At 40.0% G+C, this 27,642-nt stretch overlaps 1 protein-coding gene across 5 annotated transcripts in view; it reads right to left on the bottom strand.

Moving 5' to 3' along the window:
* KCNH7 (potassium voltage-gated channel subfamily H member 7) overlaps positions 1–27,642 on the bottom strand; it is a 714,913-nt gene that overhangs the window by 58,481 nt on the left and 628,790 nt on the right. For 4 of the 5 annotated variants that reach the window (XM_073634033.1, XM_073634035.1, XM_073634034.1 and 1 more), the window contains 4 exons: positions 24,723–24,966; positions 22,744–22,949; positions 18,759–18,855; positions 7,062–7,319 (listed from right to left, as the gene is read on the bottom strand). In XM_073634033.1, the coding sequence (XP_073490134.1) occupies positions 7,062–7,319; positions 18,759–18,855; positions 22,744–22,949; positions 24,723–24,966 (805 nt within the window). Of the gene's footprint in view, positions 1–7,061; positions 7,320–18,758; positions 18,856–22,743; positions 22,950–24,722; positions 24,976–27,642 lie in introns of all 5 variants that reach the window. The other variant, XM_073634036.1, reaches the window with a different exon arrangement.

Raw genomic sequence — 27,642 nt, 5'->3', positions numbered from 1 at the left:
GTTCACTCACATTTAAACATATTTTTATTGTATATAGCAGTGCACTAGTATTCTTAAAGACATAATAACCAATCAGCTTCTAACTTCAGCTTGTACAATTAAGCTTTGACAATAAAACTTGAAAGCCGTTTGGTTGCCATGGACAGCTGCACCAGATTCTGTGTGCACCAGTGTTAGTAAATCTCCCTCCCCTGTGCCACAGTCTGTCCTCAGCCATCTGAGTTTAATGATGCTGGGTGTCTGTCAACCTATAAGACTGAGAACATCTTGAGACATAAAGAGAGTGCTGCAGTGGACAGCTTCTAAGTAAGGTCCCTTTCACAGGGGAAGACTCTGGCTGCTAACCTCTTGCTTAGCATGGGATCTTGTCCGCTGATCCATTCTGAGGAGGCTGAGGACAGATCCGTGCCCACTCTGCTTATGCAGAGTAGACACAGCCCGCTGTTCTCTATAGGCAGTCGGATGTAAACGGCCGACTACCATCCGATCTGTTTACCCCTGCTACTCCATGGAGGAGAAAGGAGATTCCGATCGGGTCCGTCTGAAAAATGGACAGGTGGACCCAATCGGAATGTTCGTGTGAAAGGGGTCTAAGACTCGGTTCACACTACCATGACCTGAAAGTCGCGTGACTTATGGTGAGACTTTGCCAGGAGACTTCCTGGCTACTTGAGTACTACTTTGAGGCACAAGTCTGATAGAAGTCGCCTTGAAGTAGTACAGGAACCTTTTCTAAAGTCGGAGCAACTTCAGTAGTGCTAATTAAGCCCAAGTCAAGGCAGTGTGAACTGAGCCTTAAAGGTGTTGTAAACCCTCAAGGTTTTTCACCTTAATGCATTCTATGCAATAAGACGAAAAACCTTTTGTAGTGCAGCAGCCCCCCTTTTACTTACCTCAACTCGATCATTCCAGCGAGGGGGGTGAGCACAGCCGCTCCAGCCCTGCCTCGGGTCCCCATTGGCTGGATTGATAGCAGCAGGAGAATTGGCTCTCGCTGCTGTCAAAGCCAGTGACACAGGAGCCAGGGGGCGGGGGCCAAGTCCTGCTGTCTAGGTCAATGGACGCAGCAGGACTCGGGAGTGCGCCCGCACGAGTGCCCCCATGGAATGCAGGTCTCTGTGGGGGCACTCGAGGAGAGGAGGAACCAGGAGCGCTGCTGGGGGACCCCAGAAGAGGAGGATCGGGGGCCCCTCTGTGCAAAACCCTTGCACAGAGGAGGTAAGTATAACATGTTATTTAAAAAAAAAAAAACACGAACCTTTACAACCCCTTTAAGGTAAATTTTGCAGCCTGGGCTGCTTTTTTTTGTATTGAGCCCAGAGTTAGGCTTTAACCAGCCAACGTGACAGACAGCAATAAAAAACAAAAACTGAAAGGCTCTACCCAAAATAAGAACAATGTTTTGGCTAAAGTTCCACTTTAAAAAATGGCAGTATTCCTTTCACAACATAATGCAGAACTCATTAAGTTATCCTTTTTCTTACCATATGACATTGCCAGCGCCTTCTTTTAGCAGTAGAAATCATATGATGAAATACAGGAAAACTATGTTATTCTAGTTGTCACAGATCTATATGTCTAGACTTGATAAGAATAATTATATTTGCATTGGTTTTAGGACACCATTCCCAGAGCACATTATTATTACAGTGTGCACAAGCAATAAACTCATTTTAGATGCCATTCTCTACTAGGCACAAAATAATTATAAACCCGATAACAATTTCAGACCTTCTATAATAAGATTTTTTTCAAAGTCAATTGATAAAATTAATTTGCAACAATATGATCCAGTCAGATACTGCAGCCAAAAATGAGTTCTGTTTGTATCTGCAATTAAGACGAGAAGTCCAGGACTTATTGAATTATCTGAATTATACAAGGTGTTAATTTCATATGAGCGGTATGCCATGTCTGTGGATTATTTCCTGTTCTAGTTAAATAAAATATTCTTTGCATTCCAAAAAAGACAGATCTGAATCACGTACGAACATGATCAAAATGCTCAATTTTTGCAGACTTTCTAAATTTAGCCCAGACTAAAATCTGCAGTAGGTTGCCTTGGTAAGGGTTGCTATGGCTGCGGGGATACAAAGCTTCAGCCTAAATAAGTCCGCAGAAAGAAATCTTTCACTTGGAAAACTCGTTCATGACAAGTTTGGAAAAGGAGGCCTTCGGCTTTGGAGGAAGATAAAAATTTACGGCTTGTTCTTTGGCACTTGCATGAATGATCGTTCAATATGAACGGTTCTGAAGGAAGGGACCGTCTGGTAACATCTTGCTCCTCATATGTGCGACTGGCCATAAATGTGTCCAACAGCTGGCAATTCACAGTGGATCAGACAGATTCCTTGGAAGCGGAAATATTTAGCGATTTGCCCAACTTGCTGATCACTGAACTAGCAAAGGGGTCTTTGAGACCCTCCACTATCTCAATAAAATGACTGACTACTACTTTTGCGATGACCATGTGCTCGTGTTTTGATTACTGTCCAAAGAAGAACTTAAGGAAGCTTTGAAAAACAGAAATATAATAAGGCTGTGCTCTGCAGCATCTTATTAAAGTGGTTCTGAAGGCTGAATGTTTTTTCTACTAAACCCCCCACGCATGAAGGTAAAAAAACTTTCAGTATGCAGCTTCCCTGGCAGCCCCCCTAATACTTACCTGAGCCCAATCACGATCCAGTGATGTGCATTAGAGCATCTGCTCTCCTGGATCTCTGCCTCCTGATTGGCTGAGAGACAGATGGCTCTCGCTGCTGTCAATTACAGCTCAAAGCTAGTGAGGAGGGAGCGGGGGCAGGGCCAAGCCCTGTTCTGTGCTTCTTATGGACGGCCAGTGTGGAACTTGGCAGCGAGCATGCACGAGTGCCCCCATAGCAAGCAGCTTGCTATAGGAGCACTTGGAGAAGAGGAAGGGCCAGGAGCACCAGTGGTATACCAGAGAAAAGGAGGATCGGGGTAGCTCTTTGAAAAACTATTACACAAGGCAGGTAAAGCCACTAAGAGAGGTTCAGAGGCACCAAGGGAGCTGGAAGGCACTGTAGGAGGTTAAGGGATCTGCAGCTTGTTAGAGGTCATGGAAAGAGGAGGCTGCAGCCTGGCACTGGGCCACAACCCAGTGGTTAAGAACCAAGGGACAGATACTCAAGCTCACATCAGTGGATCTGGGTGCTCACCCTATGAGTTACCTGCTTCATCTCAATAGTGTTCTGTTTTCGTGGTATAAATTCTCACTCACTGTACATTTGCTAAATGAAGCCAGGGCTTGTGTCCCAATCCTTTGGAAACAATCTGTTACCCCCCCCCCCCATTTCCTTGTGGCTGTCTAAAATTAATGACATTGAATGTATGGAACGTCAGACGGCCTCCTTTAACCATAGGGAGGAAAAATGTCATGATACATGGTATCCTTGGTCGATCTTTTTCTGTTCTTCCGCTTATCGAGATATACAGTGCCCTTCTGATGCAGGTCCCATGGGTGGTCCTGACCCTCAAGGAGATGCTAATAACAGGGCTTAACCTAGAGCGCTACAGCCTGGCCTTTAATTTCTAATTTAATTAACCCCTGTTGGCCTGGAATCCCTCATCTTCTGGCACCCCTCCCCCCCTTTTACACCTCTCTAAAAAAAAGGAACAGACTAACAATCAATGAAATTGAGGGTCACTTATACATCATTCAGCAGTGCCCTGCTATTACAAATTATTTGTGGCATGTCATTTATCCAACTTAATAATGGGTCCCAATGAGGACATTATACAGTATACAAATGTTTACATTGTATGTAAAATGCTTTATATTTGTATGTAATGTCCTCATTGGGACACATTAATTAAGTTGGATAAATTATATGCCACAAATAATTTGTAATAGCAGGTCACTGCTGATTGATGTACAAGAGACCCTCAATTTCATTGATTGTTAGTCTGTTCCTTTTTTTTTGTGATCTTAGAAATAGGGTATTTTTTATTCTTTCCTGTGTTTAGGCGCTGCTTGCATAAAGATTTCTCCTGGTTGTCTCCAGCATGGCCGCCATCCAGGTCTCCGGATGTTGTCATCCTGCAGACAGGATATGATGCGACAACACAAGACGCAGTGATGATGCAATCACGTAGGTTGCATGCGATTTGCATCATTTTCCTGCGCATGCGCAGTCCATTAGAAACGCCGGTATTGTACACGGGCACCATTCCTTCCTCACTTGTGCAGGGCATGGAAGTTCGACTGATGTGGAGCCATGTCATATACCCCAGGATGACCAGCAGTACACCAGAACCTTGCCATATACTACAGCTGACATCTGCATACTAAATTTATCTCTCAATGCAAGACTGGAAAAAGGTTTTACACAAGTTCATTCAATTTTTGAATGTAGGTAGCTATTGGGCCAGCCTGTGGGTGAACATCATGTAGGTTGACCAAATATCCCATAGAATAGACACTAATTATTTTCCAAGGGATTTTTCATGATTTTTTGTCTTGTTTCCTTTTTTCATCTCCTTTTAGGGGTAGTGTGAAGCTGGTTCCTGATGAGTTCCTGCAGTTTGGTGAGGAGTATTGATACACTGATACATGGTTCTCTTGTCATCTAAAGGAGTGCTCCTGCTAGAAAAATCAAACACTGTAAGTGTTTATATGGATATGGATAATTGTTTATGCCTGTATGTATATTTTCAGATGTAAATTACATACATGGTAATATACAATACTGATTTGCTCTTCAATTGAACTTGTTTTTTGCAGAAGTGGTATTATTCCCTGAAGATTTGCTTATATCAGCATAGTTTGAAACGCGTTGGATATCCCCACCTACTTTACCTCATCGTAATCTACCGATGAAGGAACTGCAAGTAGATGGGAACTACCACTTCATGTTTACATCAAATGTTCTTATGCATATTATGTGATATCATCATTGTTGTACTATTTTGTATTTTCCATTTGGAATTTTATTCAAATCTATTTGTAATAAATATATATATATATATATATATATTTTATAAATACAGTATCTTTTTTTCAATCGCCCACATAATCCCACTCTTTGAGGTTTATTCTTATAGCTCTAGGTGAGCTTGCTGTCTATGTATTTCTTGTTATAACATAACTCAGCATACTGTATGTGCTTTCATAGATTAGGGTAGGGACTGAAAATATATGTAAACTGAGATTGCAACTTTTATTAAAATGTAAATTTAAAGACAGGTTTTATATATGATTGCTAACAGGGGTGATTTTTTTTTTTTAAATCTTTCTCTGAATGCGAACAAAAAGAAGAATGGATGGGGTTTTATGCGGTGCTGTAAACTTTCCCCTCAGAATAAATTTACAAACAAATATGTATAAAACCAAAATTTTCATAATACATTCATAGTAAAATATCTTGGGTTGTACCCCCTAAAAACATATCATATCCACAGCAAACCATGATCAGCTATGCAAACCCAGAAAGAACACCTCCCTCCCATGTATCAGTAAGTATAATTCTAAACAGTGGTAAAGCTTTCAATGAACTATTGGTCTAAGATATAAAACCGCCCTTAATATCCTATACCACCACTGCGCCAATGAAAAATATATGTGTATATGAAGCTGCCACTTGTTATAAAAATTGTAGAATAACAGAGATTAAACCTATAACCATGTGCAATAAGAAATAGGAAAATGCTATGAGCGCTAATGAATATAACAATAACTGTGAATCACTAACAATGAAACAATGATTCTATAGTTATAAATAGTGACTATGATATATATCACCCAGTGACATGTGAAAATAAAAATATGGATATATGGATATGGATATATATATATATAAAGTCCATGTCACAAGCACGTTGGTCTGGTGGAAGATTAGAAGTTTTGAGAAGATTGAAGCTTTTTTTCTCATCCAACTTTTATTTATGGACTTTATATATATATATATTTTGTTTCACATGTCACTGGGTGATAGATATTATATTCACTATTTATAACTATAGAATCATTGTTTCATTGTCAGTGATTCACAGTTATTGTTATATTTATTAGCACTACTAGCATTTTCCTATTTCTTATTGCAAGTGGTAAAGCTTTAACAGATATGTAAGCGTGGAGGAGGTGTAGATATTCAGACGCGTTTCGCAATCTTAGCATCCTCAGGGTTTCATGGTGTACAACTGAATATGGCTGTTTTAAAAGAACGTTCCACAAAATGAGAATTAGCTTGATCTAGTAAACCCCCTGCAATGTACGACCACAGAGGATGGGGCAGGAGATGGAATAAATGTGAAACAAAGACCCAACCATCCGGCTGATAACCGGAGGGCAATGCATAGGGAGAAAAAGGCACTCAAAACATCCCAGGTAAGTATAGACCTTGCATCCAATAAGTGTATAAGACCTAGACCATATGGATATGAAGAGGCATCCTCTTGGCATAGCGCAATCCCAAGCATCCAATAATCCACTAGTTCACAATGCAAGCCTCGCACCTGTAACTATTCAATTTGAACCCATTATCTTTATACTATTTTTCTCTGAATGTTTTGTATATTTTATGTAAAAGATTTTTCACATACTTTTACTACATTTAAATTATACATTGTATTGATAGCACAAAAAAATCCTTTATATTTTTATACCCAATTGGTATACACCAATGACTCCCTATATACTGTATGTTAAACTATATGTGTAGAACCTGCAAATTGAATAATTCAAAACCAGTATTTATTTGTTAGCCCTGATTAAGGGGTAGCAGATCCACAAAGCACAATGGCTTCTCTGAAATCTTATACATACCTTTATATGCATTTCAGCCCTATAACGTCCATGGTCTAATAGACAAGAGTGCTGGTTTATCATTATTTTCACCTATAATTTATGCAACATGAGAAAAGTTGTCTCTATGCTGCTAATCGAGCTGCCTGTTATTTCTATGTGATTAGATCGCAGCCTGCACCCTCAAGTATCTTGTCTCATCTATAACAAAGGGCATTTGAATATTAAATGTATATCAATACCCTACTGTGTACAGTATTATTACTCCAAGCCATGTATACGGATGTAAATGCCTTACCTCGATAGGATAAGCTTCTTTTGGTGATTGTTAACTTGTCAGGACACACAGCTTCTTCAAACTGGGGGACAGAAGGCTTGGTGAATACAGAGCTGAAACCCCCAATTTCAGTAAACAGTGGCTTCTGTTCATTAATGGAGAAGACCAGTGAGGACAATCCACTTCTCTTTTTGTCTGCATTCTTCTTGTTGTAGTCACAATGTCTGAGATCCTCTAGAGAATTCTCTGAACCATCCTGGCTGTTGTCTCTGCTGGAATCTACAGATAAGAGAAGGGTAAAGGTGTGGTTAAATCTGTCCTATAATATCGTGGCAGACATAGTAACATACCAAAGATATAGTGCAGGAAAAAACTGCAGGCTGTGTATGGTAGATTACTATATTGATTCATCTATGATTTTATGCCAGTAAATTAATTGATTAATTATTCACTTTGAAAATTGATACCTACTGGGACTTGTCTATTAAAGTAAATTTTGAATATTCAGTATGTGCTACATAATCACCTTATGCCATTATACTAGCCTCAAGTACCTTATATCAGTGTTTCTCAAATCCAGTCCTCAAGGCGCCCCAACAGATCATGTTTTCAGGCTCTCCATTATTTTGCAGAGGTGATCAGTTTCACTGCCTTAGTAACTAGCACAGCTGTTTCATCTGAGGGAAATCCTGAAAACATGACCTTTGGGGCGCCTTGAGGACTGGAGCTGAAAAAAACTGCCTTATGTTTACATACAATATAATTCTTGTTATATATTTAGAATTTTTAGTCTGGCCACCTCCATCTATGTCCATTGGGGGGCTTTTGACTCTGTGTGCCTATGTGCCCACCCCAGGCGTTAATGGGCGGACATTTGGCTACCAGTAGGAATGCACAGATTAATAAATACAAATGATACTTACATTGTGTTGTTGCCATGATTGACTTGTAGTGTTTTGGTACTAATACTATATTGTTCTAGGTAGCTTGCTCTTTATTTTGCCTGGGTCCTGAAGAAACCTAATATCTGGTGAAACCCGTTGACCTTACAGACAGCAGGCTAAGCGCATGCTATTTAAGTGTACTTACTAAAACATGTAAATATATGGTTGAATGCACTTTTAACAAGCTATGTATACTTATTAGAAGGTATCATTTTCCCCAGATGTTTGGGTGTGATACCTTGATTTTTATCCATTTTAATATTGTATAATAAAGATTATTTTTATCTATTACTCGTCTCCATTGCTTTGGCTGTTATAGTCTGCTATTGTAGGTTACTGGAGAATTTTCTCTGGTCCATACCTAGTTTTTTCTCAATATATGTAAAGCCACCAATAGATGCAACTAATTTAAAGTGGAATGATTATTATTATTATTATTCAGGATTTATATAGCGCCAACAGTTTGTGCAGCGCTTTACAGTGTAAAGGGAGACAATGCACCAACAATACAATTAAAAACAAGAGGGATAGAGCTTACGATCTAAGAGAGAGGGGAAGCAAAAAAGGTAGGGACTGTGAGGATGAACTGATGAGGGGAGTAGAAGATTCAGTTGTTAGCTGGAGGCAGCATAGGCCTCCCTGAAGAGATGAGTTTTCAGGGATCGCCTAAAAGTGAACAGAGTAGGAGATAACTGGACAGATTGGGGTAGTGAATTTCAGAGGATGGGAGAGGCTCTGGAAAAGTCCTGGAGCAGAGCATGAGAGGAGGGGACAAGGGAGCTAGAGAGCAGAAGGTCTTGGGAGGAGCAGAGATGACAGTTTGGGTGATATTTGGAGATAGGATTGGCTATGTAGCTTGGGGCAGATTTGTGAATGGCTTTGTATGTTATTGTTAGTGTTTTGCATTTTATTAGTTGGGCAATGGGAAGCCAATGGAGGGATTGGCAGAGAGGAGTGGCAGACATTGAACGGTTGGTAAGGTGGATGAGTCTGGCAGTGGCATTCATAATAGACTAAAGGGGGGATAGCTTGCAGAGAGGTTGGCCAATGAGGAGGGAGTTACAATAGTCAAGGTGAGAGATAACAAGAGAGTGAATAAGTTGCTTAGTGGTGTCAACTGTAAGAAAGGGGTGTATTTTGGAGATATTTTGAAGGTGAAGTCTGCACGATATGGACAGTGATTGGATTTGGGGCTAAAAGGACAGTTCAGAGTCTAGGATCACACCTAGTACCTTGGCATGAGTGGAGGGACTGATGGTTGTATTATTGATCTTGATGGAGAAGTCGAGGGGGGGGGGGGGTACAGGCTTGAGGAAAAATTACGAGCTCCATTTTAAAAAGATTGAGTTTCAGGAAGTGGTCTGACATCCATGTTGATATGTAAGTTAGTAATGCGAGAGGAGACTGAAGGAGTGGGGTAAGGAGTAGAGAGAAAGGATTTGTGTAACATCAGCATAGAGGTGGTACTGGAAGTCATGGGAGTTTATTAACAGACCAAGGGAGGAGGTGTAATAGGAAAAGAGAAGGGGTCCGAGGACAGAACCTTGGAGATACCCCTACAGAAAGAGGAAGTGGAGAGGAGGTAACAGAGTTATAGGTCACACTGAAGGAGCGATGTGATAGGTAGGAGAAAAACCAGGAGAGAGCAGAGTCTTGAAGGCCAAGAGAGTGGAGTTTTTTGAGGAGGAGGGGATGGTCAACAGTATCAAAGGCTGCAGAGAGGTTGAGTAGTATGGGTATGGAGTAGTGGCCATTGGTTTTAACAGTTAGTAGGTCATTAGTGAGTTTCAGTAAGGCAGTTTCAGTGGAGTGTAGGAAGCGAAAGCCAGACTATAAGGGGTCAAGAAGGTTGTTGTCAGTGAGGTAGGAGCTAAGACGGTTGTAGACTAAGCGTTCTAAAATCTTGACGCAAATGGGAGCAAGGAGATGGGTCTTAAGTTGTTCAGGCTGGTGGGATCCAGTGAGAGCTTTTTAAGTACTGTATGGGGGTGATCAGGGCATGTTTTAGAGAGGAGGAGAAGGTGTCAGTAGAGAGGGAGAGATTGAACATATTAGTGAGGGAGCAGAAGATAGAAGAATTCATGGAAAGCAGTGAATGCTCAAAGAGTAAAAAACATGAATTAAATGAAATTGTATACTAAATGTTACAGCTACTTTAAATATGTTTGTGAAGCCCCCCCTTTTGTGCGATGCACAGTCCTGTAATTCCAAATAAAGCCAGACAGGGTAAAGAAAACTCTCCACCAGGGTATGTCAAAGGCATGTGATAAATGAGTGAGCACCAGAACAAGGCAACAAACTCTCAAAGCCCGAACCACTCTTATGCTACCCACCTGTAACCAGGGGACATTAGGATGCAAAGCAGGCAGAAAAGCTACATGGGAAGTGTAACATCAAGGGATACAAAAAAAATGTTGATAATCCTCCTGTACTGCTATTACAATAAATATCTGCTATCTAAGCAAGCCAGCGCTCCTCTGATTCACACACTAAATAACAATATAGATTAGGGGTGTAGAAGCTTTTGACCTTCCTGGGCCACATTGGAAGAAGAATTGTCTTGAGCCACACATAAAATGCACTAACAATAAGGATAGCTGATGAGCAGAAAAAGCCAGGCAGATCACAAGGTAACGATCGCTGATATAGCTAATGTACCTGAGTAATAAAACATCATTTTTTAAAATATTTCTCAAAATATTTTTTATTATAAAAGTAAAAGAGGGCAACATAAAACTAGTGTGACATTTGACACTGCTTTTAATAAACTAATGCAACATAGTTGGATGGATGTAGTAGCAATACTCAATGAATTCACAAGGTGCTCATCAGATATTTTGTTTCTAATTTGCCCTTTGTGTGCTTCATTCTTGAAAATAGTTGCTCACAAATATAGGTGCTACCGAAAACTGATGACATGAATAAGGCGCGAATCTGAAAAGTGGGAGAGTCCAATAAATAGACACTGCCAAATTTTGCTTCAGCCTCATGTGTCTGCTAAGTGTAAACGCATTTTTACAAAGAATTAAAAAAACAAACAAAAAAAACAACATTATAAAGTAAGTTTACGACTTTGTGTTGGGCTGCAATCATAGCCGTCTTGGGCCACATGTGACCCCTGGGCTGCAGGTTGGTCACACCTGATATAGAAAGAAATAGTGCAGCAGTTCAGAATATGTCTAATAAATCACTCAAGCCTTAATGTGATACATAATCTAAATCACATTGTAATAAAGTGCTCCAAATGATACATAATCACTATGCCAAAATATAATTAAAAAGTGTTCTGTGCTTAATGTGAGACAAATCAATCTCTTACAAATCAATCCTGATTTTATAAGGGGCAATAGTGCTTCTTGTGCTAGAAAATTATAAACAACTGTATCACACACATTTCATGCTAGTGGAAATATAGTCTATCTTGCATGCCCCCAACCTTCAGTTTAACATACTCCTTCCAGTACCTCTGCTTTCATAATCTCTTCTTTAACACTTTGGGGTTTATTTACTAAAGCTGGAAAGTGCAAAATCAGGCTCACTTCTGCATAAGAAACCAATCAGCTTCCAGGTTTTATTGACAAAGTTTTTTTTTTGTTTTTTTTTTTTCCAAATAGCAGTTTTTGATTTTTAATAGGAAAAACAAAAGGAAAAAGACATTTAATATAAGCGCAATGTTTATATAAAGCACTTATTAGAGTAAAGGCATTTTAAAACAAACAACCATGGCCATAACCACAAATAGCAAGTTTTCAATTAAAACAATATTACTGCTGGAGACACAATGTCAAGTCTAAAAAAAAAGGGAACTGAAGTCGTCCAGTCAGTGACAATTACTTTTCAACTTCATCTTCTCTACAGGTTGGTATGTGTTTTCTTTGCCATTTTCATTCTCAAAGTAATACACCAAAATCTCTTATTATGTCACTTTAAATTGTGGATCTCCAGACAGTTTTTTCTATTTCAACCCTACTGACTACGTTAAACCTGTGGTGGCACCAAAGAGTTTTCATAATAACTTCAAACACCAAACTGCCCCAAGTATGTAAGCTTTTCCTAACACACACTGTTTTACCACAATGTTTCACCACACCCAAGTAGGTTCTTTGAGATTGGTACAATAACCCTCAAGGAACACACACATATGGACTGGAAGAAGTGGATAGGCAGACAAACATTTCTTAAATGCTTTACTAAAGAAACTGTCACCAACGACTCAGTCCACAATATCTTTCATTGCTCACATTGATTGCAAAGCTCTTCTTTGTAGCAGTACTATTTCACTGCAGCCAACCTAACTTGGCATGATGTCTTGGCAGGGGATGGCTGCTACCTATCCTGCTCATTTCCTATTGCTCCCTTCTGAGAAAGTTGAATGTCTATGCAAGGGTTTTGAAGGGCAACTAAAATGCTTATGTCTGCATATTCAACTTGACTAGGAATGATCCAGTACAGATACTCTTGCATCATCTCTGCTTCAACAAGCTTCAATGGAACATTTATAGGCACCTTGGGAGGTGTTTAAGTGGCTGGGACTAGATCAACCTGCAAAACTTGCTTGCTTCCCCTCACATCTGTGATGCTGCAGCCTTTTTTACCTCTTCCAATAATCTCTGGGGATCTCCCTGACAGGCTTTGGAATGCAAACAGTATCTTCTTTTGGAAAAGCTGATATGCCTTATATGTGTGTTTAACTGTGGGGTTAATTTACTAAAGGCCAATAGACTGTGCACTTTGCAAAGTGCAATTGCACTCCAAGTGTAATTGCTCCAGAGACTTGTAAATAAGGTAAAGCTTCACTTTGCAAAGAATACCCAATCACATACAAGGAAATTAAAAAACAACATTTTTGCTTGCACATGATTGGATGATGAAAGTCAGCAGAGCTTCTGCTCATTTACTAAGCTTTGGAGCAACTGCACTAAGCAAAGTGCCTAGGAGTTGATTTACTAAAGTCAAATCGGCTGTGCACTTTGCAAAGTGCAGTTGCTCTCTGCAAGAGCAGTTGCTCCAGAGCTTAGTAAATGAGTAGAAACTCTGCTGACGTCCATCATCCAATCATGTGCAAGCAAAAATGCTGTTTTTTTTTATTTACTTAGCATGTGATTGGGTATTTTTTGCAAAGTGAAGCTTTACCTCATTTACTAAGCTCTGGAGCAACTGCACTTGCAGAGTGTAACTGCACTTTGCAATGTGCACAGCCTATTCGCCTTTAGTAAATCAACCCCATAGTCTTTTTGCCTTAAGTGAATCAACCCCTGTGTCCCAACCTGCAAGTGCACCTCAAAGTGCTGAAAGGAAGCTCTCTTCATTTAGGAAGAACCAGGGGCTGAATAAAACTGCAGGTTCACGAGCTAGGGAAAATTGATGGTCATGGATATATACCACCCTACGCATGGATTCTCCCAGAGTGATTAAAGATGGAGGCACCCATGGAATCGTAATAGACATGTGCAAATTTTATTATCACACCCTTATCTTCAAGGTGTTTGTCCAATCATTATTGGCACTTGGCACTGGTTTGCTACAGTATTCAAATTTCAGACAAGAAAGAACAACTCCAAGAAACAAGTAAAATCAATCCGCATCTGCTAATTCTTCCAAAGTCAGAAAGTACATTTAATTTACTTTAATCAGTTTAATCAACTGTATCCAGAATCAGCAAGTAATAAACAGTTTTTTTTTTTGGAGTGGAAATACAATCTCTTGTCACACGTCTGTGTTCTGAGAAGCTCATCCCTCTAAGATCCAAGGGAAACTCCTTTGAAGCAAGGAAAACAATGGCCTGTATTTTGTAAAGACTTGCATACGGGTCCACTAAGAAAATTAAGACTTCTGGCAGTGAGGGATGAATGAATTATCCACCATTGATTGCCATCACTTTTGCATCAAAATGGAGCAGGAGCCCTACTGTCATACATCCACACTCACTTGACTTGAATGGGAATGAGCATGTGTTATATTAATGATGGGGTGCTTGGGCTTGTAGGTGTAACATGCCTTCATGATATAGATACCCTTATTTGATCATAGAGGATAACTGGAAGACCCAAGCTCTAAAGGAAGCATGGCAGAGCACCTGCATATTCTGAACTAGACAGCTAGCTGGTAAGGAGGCACAAGAACCCATTTACAATTAACAAATAGCTTGATTCACTTAGTGAATCACGTCAACAAACCAAAGAGTACATCAAATTGACTCAAACTGGTTTGATTGTGGATTTGGGTTTGGACGAATGAAAAAACCCGACAGATTGCTGTGCCAACACAAGTGATATTAGTACAGCATTCTCCCCCACCACTGGCTGCAAGCACTAATCGTGTGCCGGTCGGCTGCTGCTTTTCAATCATACTCTTTCGACAGAAGCTGCTCATGAGATTGGCTTCTGTCAGACAGGCAGCTGTACACAGGGGCCAGTTTCTACTGTATTGGCTGATTTTGGGCGATATTCGGCCCATGTGTACCCAGTATTATCACCACTAAAAGTCATAGGGATTTTGCCAGCAAAGCAATCAGCTACAAATTATAATTTCCAAAGCGAAAACTAGAGCCATTTTTTTACAAGAATTGTCTTCCAAAACTAGGTTAGAATGTAATGCCGGGTACACATGGGCCAAATATCAGCTATTACAGTAGAAACTGGATGACTTTCAGCCTATGTGTACAGCTGCCCGTCTGACGAAGCCGGTCTCACGATTGGCTTCTGTTGAACGAATGTGCTTGAAAACCAGCAGCCGACCGGCAACTGATCAGTGATTGCAGCCATCTTCAGTGCCATGTTAAAATGGTATCAGATAAAATCTGATATAAAAGATATACAGATATACATAAAAGATATACAGCTACAGCAATATCAACTGCTGCCAAGTTCCCTTGCTTACTCAGCCCATATTTTGACTAAAATGTATCGGCTTAAGTCTATTTTAATCAGTATGATTAAAGTCAGTGTCTTTTCCAGATATGAGTAACAGAAGTGTTGTTTTTCGGTTATATTTATGACATTGTTCAGTATAAAAATGAATGCTCTTTCCCAATCTGTGGTGGGTTCATTCTGTATTTCAATGCCATATGCTGTAACAATTTCAACAAACTGGCAGCATATAAATAGTCAACAGAAAAGCAACGGAGAACAAAATGTCTCTGTTTGTATATCTAGTCAGAAGGCCCATTTGATATTTGTATGTATGCTCCAGCATACTGGATATGTTACATATAAGGATACATTTTTCTAAGTAGACAAAGCACACTTTGGCAAGAATGTCTGTATTCAGAGAATATACCAGAACACAGCAATAATGCGTGTTCTGAAAGAGTCAGGGTTGTCTTTAAAGCAGGGCAAAAAGGGCAGCTGCCCTGGGCCCCATCATTGTTGTAGGGCCCAAAGCAGCTGCCTCAAACTTGCCAACTATCCCAGTTTAAATTCCCTTGTCCCTTGAAGTTTTAGTCCCGTGCTGTGTTCCAATATCTCAGTGTGAAGTTCTGTTACTAATGCTGCCCAGCTCTGCCCTATTACCGTGTACAGATGACTCACCTGCAGACCCTGTGTTTACATGTAAATAACCTGTATCGATCTGTAAATAGCTGTAGACCGTCTGCATTGATATGTAAATAGAGGCAGCATTCATATGTACTGTATATCATGCCCCCCTGAGGTCTATCCACCATCTGTCCGCCCAGGAGAGTTCAATTTATCTGCTTCTCCTTGTTGTTTCAGTACACTGGAACTTGTCAACTCTCACACTGACTACGTTCGACTGCCCGCAGCGGGTTTACCCTAATGGTCACATGTGCTCCACGCAGGTGGCGCTTCTTGACGTGTCTCTGAATAGCCATGTGCATGCACACGCAGCTGGCCCAGATATCAGACCATTCACCAAACTTTTTAGACACAACTCTTAATGTTGTAATAATTACCACAGAGTTGCATTAACTTGGGTACTTTATACCTGCCTGGAGTTTAAATGGAATATGCACTCCATTAAACAGATATGCTGAGTGAAATACAGTATGAGGGTATCAATAGTGCACATTTATTTCAAGAGGGTTGTATTTATTTTTACTTTGATGGACTGTGTGGGATCTGCTTTTTTTTATTCTCTTATCACACGGAAAACAGACTGAGGAACCAGAAACTATGTGCGCATGGCCTGCTAGGCTTAGAGCTGGGGTGCAGCTTGTATAGTAAGAAATTACGTGTGCACCAGAATGCCACCTGCTGGGTGGGCAGAAGACTACATAATAACAGAAAAAATAAATTTCATTTGTTTAGATCTTATATAAAATAAAGAGAACATGTACAAACCACTATATATTCCTTTTAAAGTAGTCACGAATCTGCCATGAAAAGAATGTTTCCACATGGATTCCACCAGACAGCTGTGCGTACAATACAATTACGTTCAGTTGCTAATTGTTTGCAGGTGCCTCATTCTTGTTCCATTGTAATAGGTGTCTCTGGCCTTTGCCAGCAGACTGAACAGCCTGTAGGCTATGCCATGTGAAATCTATCTACACTGTATCATTACATTTGCCAGGGAAAGGTTAGCCACCGGACCAAGCAGGTTGTTAATTAAGCTCCTTTCTTAGCGGTCCAGTGGAAGGATGGAAAAGAATATAGATAGTGACAGCACACATGCTGCGGTTCCTCATTTTAAACTACGGTGGACAGATTTCACATGCCTAGAACGTGGTGGGATGTGGGGGAAATTAAAATAGATAATGAATGGTGACTAAAAATCACTGGACTGTACATAGAATGCATTCATGGCTTCAGATTCTAGACCATAGCTTATATTAACATGGATTACAAATGGTTCATTTGATTTTAATATTAAAATGGAAAGAGTTAATGGCCAGATGCCTGCTTTTATTAAATTCATGAGATATTATTCCATAATTTTGCCTAAATGGGCAAAGTTTAGGTTTGGCATGCGGAAGAGACCTTCTGCTTTCCATTTGTTCCCTCATCATCCCTGTCGGTCACTGAGAATATCCAAGAATTTACTGGGTATAGGGGGAGCATGAGATTCTCTCCCCTATTTCCTACAATTCAATGATGGCCATCTGACCGTCCAATCACCAGTCCCAAGCACTGTCTTTTGGGCATGAATGGAGAATCCCCACAGTGATTGTGTATGGCACTTTTTACAAAGTTACATTGGTCCAGCTTGGACCAATTTAAGTATGTCTGTGTGATACCCGTGGGATCCCCATGGTCAGCAGCTGCTCGCATCATCGGAAGTGACACCTCATCCTGTACAGCAGTAAGCGGAAGATCACCAGGAAGGGCGTGGAGTGGCCTTCATCACCATTACTATGTGTTTTAAGGGATGGCCTTTTTATCAAGTGGTGCCTCGAAAAGCATTGTCATGGTGATGAAGGCCATGCCCTTCCTGGTGATCCTCCTCCGACTACTGTACAGGTTGAGGTGTCACTGCTGGTGATGCCAGCAGCTGCTGATGCACTTTTGGTGCATCACTTCCTGTGACATGGCCCCCCGGGTGAGCACCAAAGTCAAGTGGTTTCCCTTGTGTAGAAGTCCGCCTATATGCCCTGATTGTTTGGCCACCCTACACCCTGTTTGGTATCACCTACTCTGCTGGTCTACATTGCAGGAGCCTGAGGATTGCATGTGAGCATATAGTTTTTCTATTCTTGGCCATTTATACTTTTTGCCTTATTCATCAATAAAGTTTCAAACTTTATACTGGCTCACAGACTTTCCTTTATGGACACTTTTCTATAGACACTACCACTAAGTGAAAGAGGGGTCTAGCTCTTTCAGTCCGTTTTATATATTTGTATTATACCAGTTCTCAAGTTTGCAAACTATACTGAGTTCAGAACCTCTTTCTATAACAACACTGTGTGCTCTGGAGTCTTGTTTTGGTCTTCAAGGTTCTACTAAATCCAGTGGTTTGCCGATAAGCAGCATGTGTATGAAATTATTTTATTAAGAGTATGGGATGCCATCCGTTCCAAAGACTGTAGTGCCGGACTTGGCTTGTTTTTTTATGAAAACAATGTTAAATAGACCCCAACAGTAGGTTCACACTTCTGTGACCTGAGTTCTGCGTGTTGGCAACTCATTCATTTCAGTGGGCTTCCCTACCTGCAGAAATGCAGGAAAAGAAGTCCCTGCCTCTTTTTTTACAGGGCAGCACACCGATTCACATGGTGCCACAGTTTGAATTAATAGCAACCTGTGTGTCTGCTAAATTGCAACGCATTTTGCCTGTAAGTCAGGAACACACGCGATTTTGTGAGCGTTCCTGACCTGCACAAGTGTGAACCTAGCCCAAGTAATTTTTGCTGTCTCTCTACAATTTAGCAGGTCTTTTTTTCCAGTCTAGTCTTGTATTGTCCAATTTCAATGGAGAGAAATTGACAATTGAGGAATTTGTTAGAACTGACATTCTACTGTATGTTATACATTGTTCCTTCCTATTTACATCTGCACTTCTCATCAAATTTTTGTTGCTTTCTACCATTTTTTACACTTCTACTTAATGCTGATATTTTCCGGGTCAGCCTGTTTTTTTGCTTGTCGGAATAATGTAAAATAATGTTGTAAAATAAGGTGAAAATGTGTTCGAAAGACAATATATATTATGTATATTATATAAGAGATGAAGAAAAATGAAGGACCCTAAATATCATAAAAAAAACACAATACTAACATCTTATTATGTCAATAAAGTACGATAGAATACTCTTTATGTAAACCTTAAAACAGATTTAAAAAAAAAAAGATTTAAATAAAGCAAACCCAATTACCTTCATCTGATTTTTCTTTAAAAGATAATTTTCTTCTTCTTAGTTTGCAGTTCTCTTCATCAAAGTCAGCATCCACATGTGCTCTTAGCAGATCAGCCTGGTTTTACAAAACACACACATTATCGTAAGCCATAGGAGAGGCTTTTATCTCAGATCTTCATGTTAAAATATCAGTAATGGCAATGAATACTTTTGAATGACTTAATTTTAATCACCTAAATATGGCCTGTTAAATCTTGCCTCCAACCACAGTGATGCAGAAATTAGAATGCCTCCCTTCTGAACTATACCAGCCAATCAGATTTTAAGCAAAAGGAAAACAATCAACCAAGCTGGCTATCAAAAGAAATCAGTATTTTGAGCTGCTATTCAAGAACGAGCCCACATGCAAATCTTAAATGGTAACAACATTTTAAATTGTAATGCATTATTTAGACTGTGTAGCTCTGTGACAAGTCATGCATGTGGTCATAGAGAATAATGGACACCTACATTTCAGAAGACTACATGCAATGATTTGGAGCTGCCAGAAAACTGCGCAGTTTAAACAGTGCTAGGTCAACAACAGTGATAAGACCTGATAGCTTGTATCTAAAGGGTACAATAATATTTAAAATAATAAAAAAGGAGGGCAAGGGGGCTGAAGCAGGGCTTGCTTTCTAAAGCATAGGTTACATTTTAAAGGAGTTTTTAACGTTTAGATAGAAAGTGGAAAACCTTTAAAACACAGTGCACATGCTTCCCTGCTGCTAACCATGAAGGTTTTCCCTGTTTATATCCCACGAGCAACTATTTAAAATTAATAATAAATATAAAAACTGAGCTTCAAGACTGTGTATAGCTGCTGGCACTTCACTAGACATATAGTGTAAAACATAAATAAACAATAGTGCAGTGCTCAAACTGATGTGTGAACCTAGGAAACATAGGAAATATGAAAACTTGGTTCAAGAATATGATTCCCAGTATTGCAGATTATAAAGTGAATTAGGGCCCTTTTACACTGGGGCAGTTTGTAGGCGCTATTGCGCTAATAATAGCGCCTGCAAACCGACCCGAAACAGCCGCTGCTGTCTCTCCAGTGTGAAAGCCCCGAGGGCTTTCACACTGGAGCGGTGCGCTAGCAGGACGGGAAAAAAAGTCCTGCTAGCAGCATCTTCGGAGCGGGGAAGGAGCGGTGTATACACCGCTCCTTCCCCACTCCTGCCCATTGAAATCAATGGGGCAGTGCGGCTATACCACCAGCAAAGCGACTCTGCAGAGGCGCTTTGCGGTGGTATTTAACCCTTTCTCGGCCACTAGCGGGGGGGGTAAAACCGTCCCGCTAGCGACCGAATACCAACAGTAAAGCGCCGCTCGCAATAGTGGCACTTTACCACCGACGCCGCCCCTGCCCCAGTGTGAAAGGGGCCTTAGACCAAAATACTCATTAAGTATATTGGATAATATGCAAGTGATATAATAACCCAAAAATTCAAAAAGTTCATAATATAAAAAAAGAAGATCCTTATGTGTAGTAGTCCATCATATAAAATGAATCCCATAAATTGAATGAAAATCACCCGTGAACTAACAAAATACGATCAAACTTCAATATCGCTGTGTGATCCACCACCAGAATATAAAACCAACATGCTTACCAATGTGTATAAAAAGCTTGTAAAACCATGCACTTACTCAAAAAAATATATGTAAGCAGCTACCACAACAAATAGAAATTTTGCTATAAATTATATAAAAACCAAGTGTAGCGCTAATAAATGGAAAAAATTACAAATATTATGATAACACGTGCAATAATGAAAGTAAAATTGGTGTTTTATATCTATTTAAAGTTCGTGCATGTAAAGTGTTTTAATAAGGGTGTTTTAATATGATGGACTTTACATGCACAAACTTTAAATAGATATAAAACACCAATTTTACTTTCATTATTGCACGTGTTATCATAATATTTGTAATTTTTTCCATTTATTAGCGCTACACTTTTTTTTTTGTTTTTATACAACATGCTTACCAGAAAGTGTGGACTGGTGAGTACTGAGTCAACCATGCTGTTACAGGGAATCACCCTAATCGTATCCGACACTCTCAGATGGTTGTTAGGAAAATCTACACGTCCAGAATTGGATGGAAAGATTCAACCCTCAAAAGGCAGGATCCCAAGGTTTACCATATCACTTGCATATTGTGATTTTCCAGGACACTATTTATATATTGGCTTGATTTACTTTTTTATATTTATAAACTTTTTGAATTTTTTGGTTATTATATCACTTGTATATTATCCAATATACTGAGTATTTTGGTCTAATTCATTTTATAATCTGCGATACTGGGAATCATATTATTGAACTGTTTAAAATTACCTACTTGGCAGCTCTGTGGCTACCAATGGGCTTAGAGCTTCTCAAGTTTTTCAGAGAAGAACGGCCTGGCTTCCAAAATCCTATTGATTTTAATAGATTCTCAGCCCTGGGCAAATGGAAAACCACTAACTGAGGAACAGTAAAAGCCTTTTTAAAAGGAACCACAAAGTCCTACTAGATTTGGGAAGTCCAGCGGAGAGACTTTCCCACTAGAGCTCCAGAAGGATATGCAGCCATGGGTGAGTCGGCCCTCTGGCGTCTACCTAAAACAGAAATATCAGTTTAGGACTGTTGTGAACTCTCTGCAATGGGGATTCTGGGAATTATCAGATTTCACACCAAGCTCTTGGAGTGGGCCTGGAAGACTTTTACCCTGAAAACTTTTTGTCTTTCTGCAGAACTTATGAATTATTTAAAGTTGAATACCAGCTATGAAAATCTTTATATAGTTACACTGTACCAACTTGAATTAATGTAAGTATGTAGTATGTGTCACCCTGGAAGCTGAATATCACTGTAGTATGCACCACTACTACGGTGATTGATGCTAGTGTCCAGGCACTTCTGCTTACTGAACACAGGTCGCCAGCTCAGCATGGGCACCATTCAGAGAACTATTTCCATTTTCTCGATGAATGCAAAGTGTTCTCTGATTGGACAAGGTGGGAATCTTAACTTCAACGTCCTGTGCCACATGGTATTGTTTATAGAATTTTGAGAAAAATAATGAATTTAATCCATTTTGAAATAAGGCTGTAACATAACAAAATGTAGAGAAAGTGAAGGGCTGTGAATACTTTCCAGATGCACTGTACTTACATTGGTTCAAGCTATGTAAAAACTCTGTAAACATTGCCATACCTTGAAATCAACTTTAACAAGGAATGGACTGCAGTTTATATTCAATGGAGACTTTGCATTGCAAGGTACCAATAGTCCAGATACTGTAATTATACCATGAGGCATGTCTAATAGAGCTACAGGGCTTTGGTGTAGATTCTGAATAGGGGTCCTCTTATATCACTGGACTTGACTCTTGGGATGCTAATTTTAAAATATTTTCTTTTTCAAAAAGTTTTCTAAAAACTCAAGCAACAGAATTCTGACTGAAAAAATAATAATGGTGTAGTAAAAAAAATACTGTAAATGCTGTTTTATTCTGCACAGAAAGCAAGGCTATCACACAGCTGATAAGAGGGAATAGCACACAACATTGGTCTCCTGGCCTTATGGACCCTGTGCCAGTTTCACCATATGCACCCTCTGTTATTATATTCTAGCATGGAACTAAAGTTGTTGCAGATCCCACTTTATAAAAGGTACAGCTTTTACAACTTTTCTCAGTCTATTCCGTGTGTCCCAGATTGCTCATTCTTCTGGCTATTTTGTAGTAGGTAGATGAAAGAAGTTTCTGTAATTAGAATCCATTAGAAAGTATATGAGTTCTTTTTAGTCACCAGTCAACCACTCATTGTTAGAAGAATAAGCAGCCCAAACCACAAACAACATTATATGAATTCTATGAAGCACGATATGCAAGCACTAAGCACCAAAAGTAATATTAACACATACTAATTAAAAAATGGTTTAAAGGTATTAAATATGACTCTGCAAACCTTTGTGCTTTCATCTCTTAAATTAAAAGTCAGCTCTAGATTTGTGAGAAACTGATCTGAGAATTCCGGATACATATCCAAAACTTCCAATAATTCCTCTCGCTGAATTTTATGAAGATCACAATAGGTCAGAGCTCGAACATCAGCATTGGATTTCCCAGGCTTAGCATACAGGTGAACCATCTCTCCGAAAATATCATTTTTACCTAATGTAAGAAAGATCAACATGTAAAATTGTACACAATACAAACATAAAGCACAAGCAAAAAAAATTTTTATCTCTGGAGGTGCTCTCTATGGGCCACTAAATGCCTCCTAATAGAAGAACATAGAAGAAACAGAACAGCAAAAAAGTTTGTATCACACTGTTTTCTAGGTGTCTACAAAAGTAGGTAGAACCACAGCTCTGAGAGAATGGAGCATTTCATGTAATGTAAAAGGTATACCTCGAGTACTGGTTAGCAGCCAAAAAATGCTCTGAGATCCTAATTTAAAGTTCCGTACACACAAGCTGAATATTGGCTGAAATTATCCTGTAGAAACCAGCCGACATTCGGCCTGTGTGTAAAGGTCCTTGCTTGACAGAAGCTGATCTCTGGCTTCTGTCAAACGAGCATGCTGGAAAATTAGCAGCCGATCGGCATCCGACCAGCACTGTCAGCCAATTGCTGCGAGCGCTGACCAGTGTGTTCTGTCAGAACACAATAGCACAGTGGGGAGATCTCTGTACTAACTTACAATAGTTAGTACAGAGACCTTCTCGTGAACTCCTCCCTTACTGTTTGTACCAGGCTTTAGACTCTTCTAAAATGGCAGTTAAGGGCATCCTTATAATTGAAAATATTTGTATTCATGATGACTGCAGTAAATTCCGGTGTGTAAAATACCTGCCATCCAAAAATGACCCTATGCTGTCATAAACCCTATGAAAAGACACCATTCTGATCAAACATTCAGACCTGCCATGTAATACAATCAGGCAGGTCCTACAGTGTTGGGTGGCACTGCCTGCAATTGTTTTATTTGTTCGTATTCAGATAGATGCCCAACTAAACATTCGGTTTTAATGAGCTAAATAAAAGGTGCATCAAAACAAAAGATGTGCAAAGTCTCAGTTTGTTTTCTTTAGAATGCATGCCACAGCCTGAGCAGAAAAGCCTACCTCCTGCCAGCATGCAGTAGAGAAGGACCTTTGCTCTGTGTGTGTAAGTAATGGTCCCCCTCTAACATGCCCCTTGTGGAGTCCAATCCAATAGCTCTGTAATCTGCTTTTTGGGGAGCTCTAGCACTGACCAAGTAAGTGGTGAGCCAGACCTCTTTGGGGAGACCATTGCTTCCATACAATCCTTCTCTGCAACATGCTGACAGAGGACAAGCTTTTCTATTCAGGATGTGACTGCTTTCTTAAGAAAGTTAACTGTAAGGCCCCTTTCCCAGGGGGTGGACTTAGTTTTAATTAGCAGGGGATCTGCCCGCTGGTCCCCTGCTGTTCAGAGCAGAGCAGGCGGATGACACAAACAGAGCCCACTCTGTTCTATAGTTGGTCGTGTCTAAATGGACTCCGCTTTCTGTTTGCACCTGATGTCCCTCTGATCCGCCTAGACAGAGGAGGACAGATCCCCTTCTGTTTTTCTTGTTTTAGCAGACCAAATAGGATCAGAGGTAGGCAGGTGTAAGTGGACACAAGTCCATTTACATCTGCTTGTCCATAGGGGAGAATGGACCTTCGGATCAGTTCTGCCTGAAAACTGACAGGCAGACCTGATCTCATTACACGTGTGAAAGGGGCCCAAGTCTTTGCATATTTTTTGTTTTGATGAACTTGGAATATATTTAGCTAATATAAGCTGAAAGTTCAAATGGGTTAACACATAGTACTGCCCTAGAGGCATTTTGCCCTGCAATATCCCCCTTGCCCATGGTCCCATAATGGCTGCAGCTCTATCAATCACAATAATTATTATATACTAAAAACTCACCTAATATCGCAACAACAATATCGTCTTTAAGGATTTCAATAGAACCTCTTGACAAAAAGTACAATGCAGTAAGCACATCTCCTGAGTGTACAAGAGTATCTCCAGGTGGTGCATGGGTAGTTTTAAACCTCATAGCCAAAGCTCGAAGACATCCTTTGCTGGCTCCATTGAATGCTTTGCAGTTCTGCAGCAATGTTTGATTGAGGTGCAGGCAAATATCAGCTTGCAGGCATTCTGGAAATCCCTTCAGTACCTAGATATAAATGAAAGTAGTAATAGATTCACAATTTTTATTTGAATGTATTCCTGAGATAAATCCAATATTTCCAGAAGGCAATAGTTTAAAAGATGACTATGAAAAAAAAAAACATCTGCAGTTATGAAATAGTCTAAAATTCCCCAACGTGTTTCCAACCATTTTTTCAAATGAGAAGAAAAAGGGACAATGTTTAAATTACCCTTTTATCCTTAGAACGCAAGAGCAGAATTTTCCTTTCAAACAGATTCCCCCCCCCCCCCCCCCCCCAACAGTGGTGCTGATTGTATCAAAATAAAACTTCAACAATTTAATGGAAATCTATTAGTCTTCTTAACAAATGGTTAAAGGGACTTTGACACTTTGGGGTTGATTTACAAAAACTAGAGAATGCTAAATCTTGTGAAGCTGTGTATGGTAGCCAATCAGCTTCTAACTTCAGTTTGTTCAATTAAGCTTTGGCAATAAAACCTGAAAGCTGATTGGTTTCTATGCAGAGCTGCACGCTACAGTCTTAGTAAATCAGCCCCTTTAAGAACACTAAAAGCTTCTGACAAGTATAAAGTACAAGTACCTAGAAGCATGGTAGTTTCCTTGTCCTCTGCTTCATTCAAATCCCAGGTCCTTCTGTTTAGGCAAAGGTCCAACAATTCCGGGCAATGTTGGAGCTTATTACTAAGCTCCACAGCCCCCCCACACACATTCCTATTGGACCATCACTATGATGTGCTCCTTTTCTGGCCAATAAGATACTGTGGAAGGCAGGAGGGGTAAGGCAAGCTATTGAGGAAGTACTGAAACAGCCTAATCAGAATACACAACATTCAGGCGAAGAAAGAACACTGAAAGCTGCCATAACGATGTGCCTGCATATACGATTGCCTGCACTTCATAGCTGTCAGCAGATTTCTTTATTCTTTAAAAGACAGTTTGTGAAAACGATCATGAGTAAGTTTCCCGCCTAAGGTAAAGATTTCTATGAATAAGTGGTAATGTTTAAAAAAAAAAAAAGCTTAAACCTCTTTCAATAAAGAGTTCCCATTCATAAATGAAATCGGTATTGAGAGAAATAGGGAGGCTGTCATTCATGACCTCCTGAAAATGGCAGTTGCCTGTCTTTCTTTGACTTCAACACTTTCTGCAAAACTGATGGAAAACAAGCATGCAGGTTAGAAAGTGTGAGTGGAGTAACAACTCTCGACCTGCTAAGTGGCTCAGAATATTCTGGGACCATCAATTCAGTAATGGCACCCGGCGACCAGCTCTGAGCTTCATGGAATACAGCTCTGTGAGTGTAAACAGCTCGCTGTGTTCAGTGACAGGGAATCTAGTTGTAGCAGGGAATGAAAACAAGTCGATCCCCAGTAAAAGCAGCTCACAGTACACCCACAAACACTTGTTAGGCACATATTTAACACCATAAATCACCCTAGATGTTAACCTCTTTCTGCCCAGTGTCATTAGTACAGTGACAGTGCATATTATTAGCACTGGATACTTTAATAATGTCACTTGTGATGTCAGTTAGTTAGTTTCCACAAAGTGTCAGTTAGTTTCAGATTGCCTGCCATCAAACTATAAATCTCGCTGACCACTGCCATTACTAGTATAAAAATAAATAAGTAAATAAAACTTCCAGTATATATACACCATAGTTTCTAGATTCTATAACTTTCACGCAAATCAATCAATATACACTTATTGTAATTTTCGTTACCAAAGACATATAGCAGAATACATTTGGCCAAAAGGTTATTAAGAGATTTGTTTGTTTTCTTTTACTTTTTTATGGGATAGGTTTTATAGCAGAAAGACAAAAAAAAAAAAAAATAAAAAATAAAAAAACCCAGTGGTGCTCAAACACCAACAAAAGAAAGCTCCATTTGTGTGGAAACAATATAAATTTGGTTTAGGTACAGCATCACATGACCGCGCAATTATCAGTTAAAGTAGCGTGGCGCCACATAGCATGGCCTGGTCATGAAGGGGTTAAAGCAGAACTTCACCCAAAAGAGAAAGTTCTGCTTATTTACATCCTCCCCCCTCCTCTGCCACATTTGGCACTCTTTTGGGGGGGGGGGGTACCTGGTTTTTACAGGTACCCGCTCCCACTTCCCGTCAGAAAGCCACGCCGATCTGAGTGGAAGTTCAGCCCCCTCAATCTTCTCGGACACATCACAAGACCCAGAAGACCGCAGGACCATTCGCAAAGCACAGAGCGGCTCGCACACACGCAGTGGAAAATCCACTGCCGGTTTTTCTTAGTCGAGAAGCTGCCGCCTGGACTCGAAGCAGATTGAAGAATCAGCTCGGGTGAGGACAACACTGGATTCTTGGACAGGTAAGTGTCCTTATATTAAAGTTCAGCAGCTACAGGATTTGTAGCTGCTGACTTTTAATTTTTTTTTGGGGGGGGGGGGGGGGGAGAGACTGGAGCTCCTCTTTAAGTGCAGAAACTATGCAGAAATGACTCTGCTGATTTCAAGGCAGTTCATAGTTTAAGTAGCAGCACAGTAGAGTAATCCCCTTTTACACCAAAAGAATATAAGTATTACACTGTACTATAATATGACAGTCATAAATCACTTTTCAATGGTCACATCAAAATAATAAGTCTTACTGGGTCTCTTTACAGTTCTTCCATGCAGGTAATCCTGCTGACTC

Source organism: Aquarana catesbeiana, linkage group LG06 (assembly GCF_042186555.1).
Source record: "Aquarana catesbeiana isolate 2022-GZ linkage group LG06, ASM4218655v1, whole genome shotgun sequence".
NCBI lineage: Eukaryota > Metazoa > Chordata > Amphibia > Anura > Ranidae > Aquarana > Aquarana catesbeiana.
The sequence above is the reverse complement of the archived record's forward strand: the minus strand, read 5'-3'. Positions and strand labels throughout refer to the sequence as shown.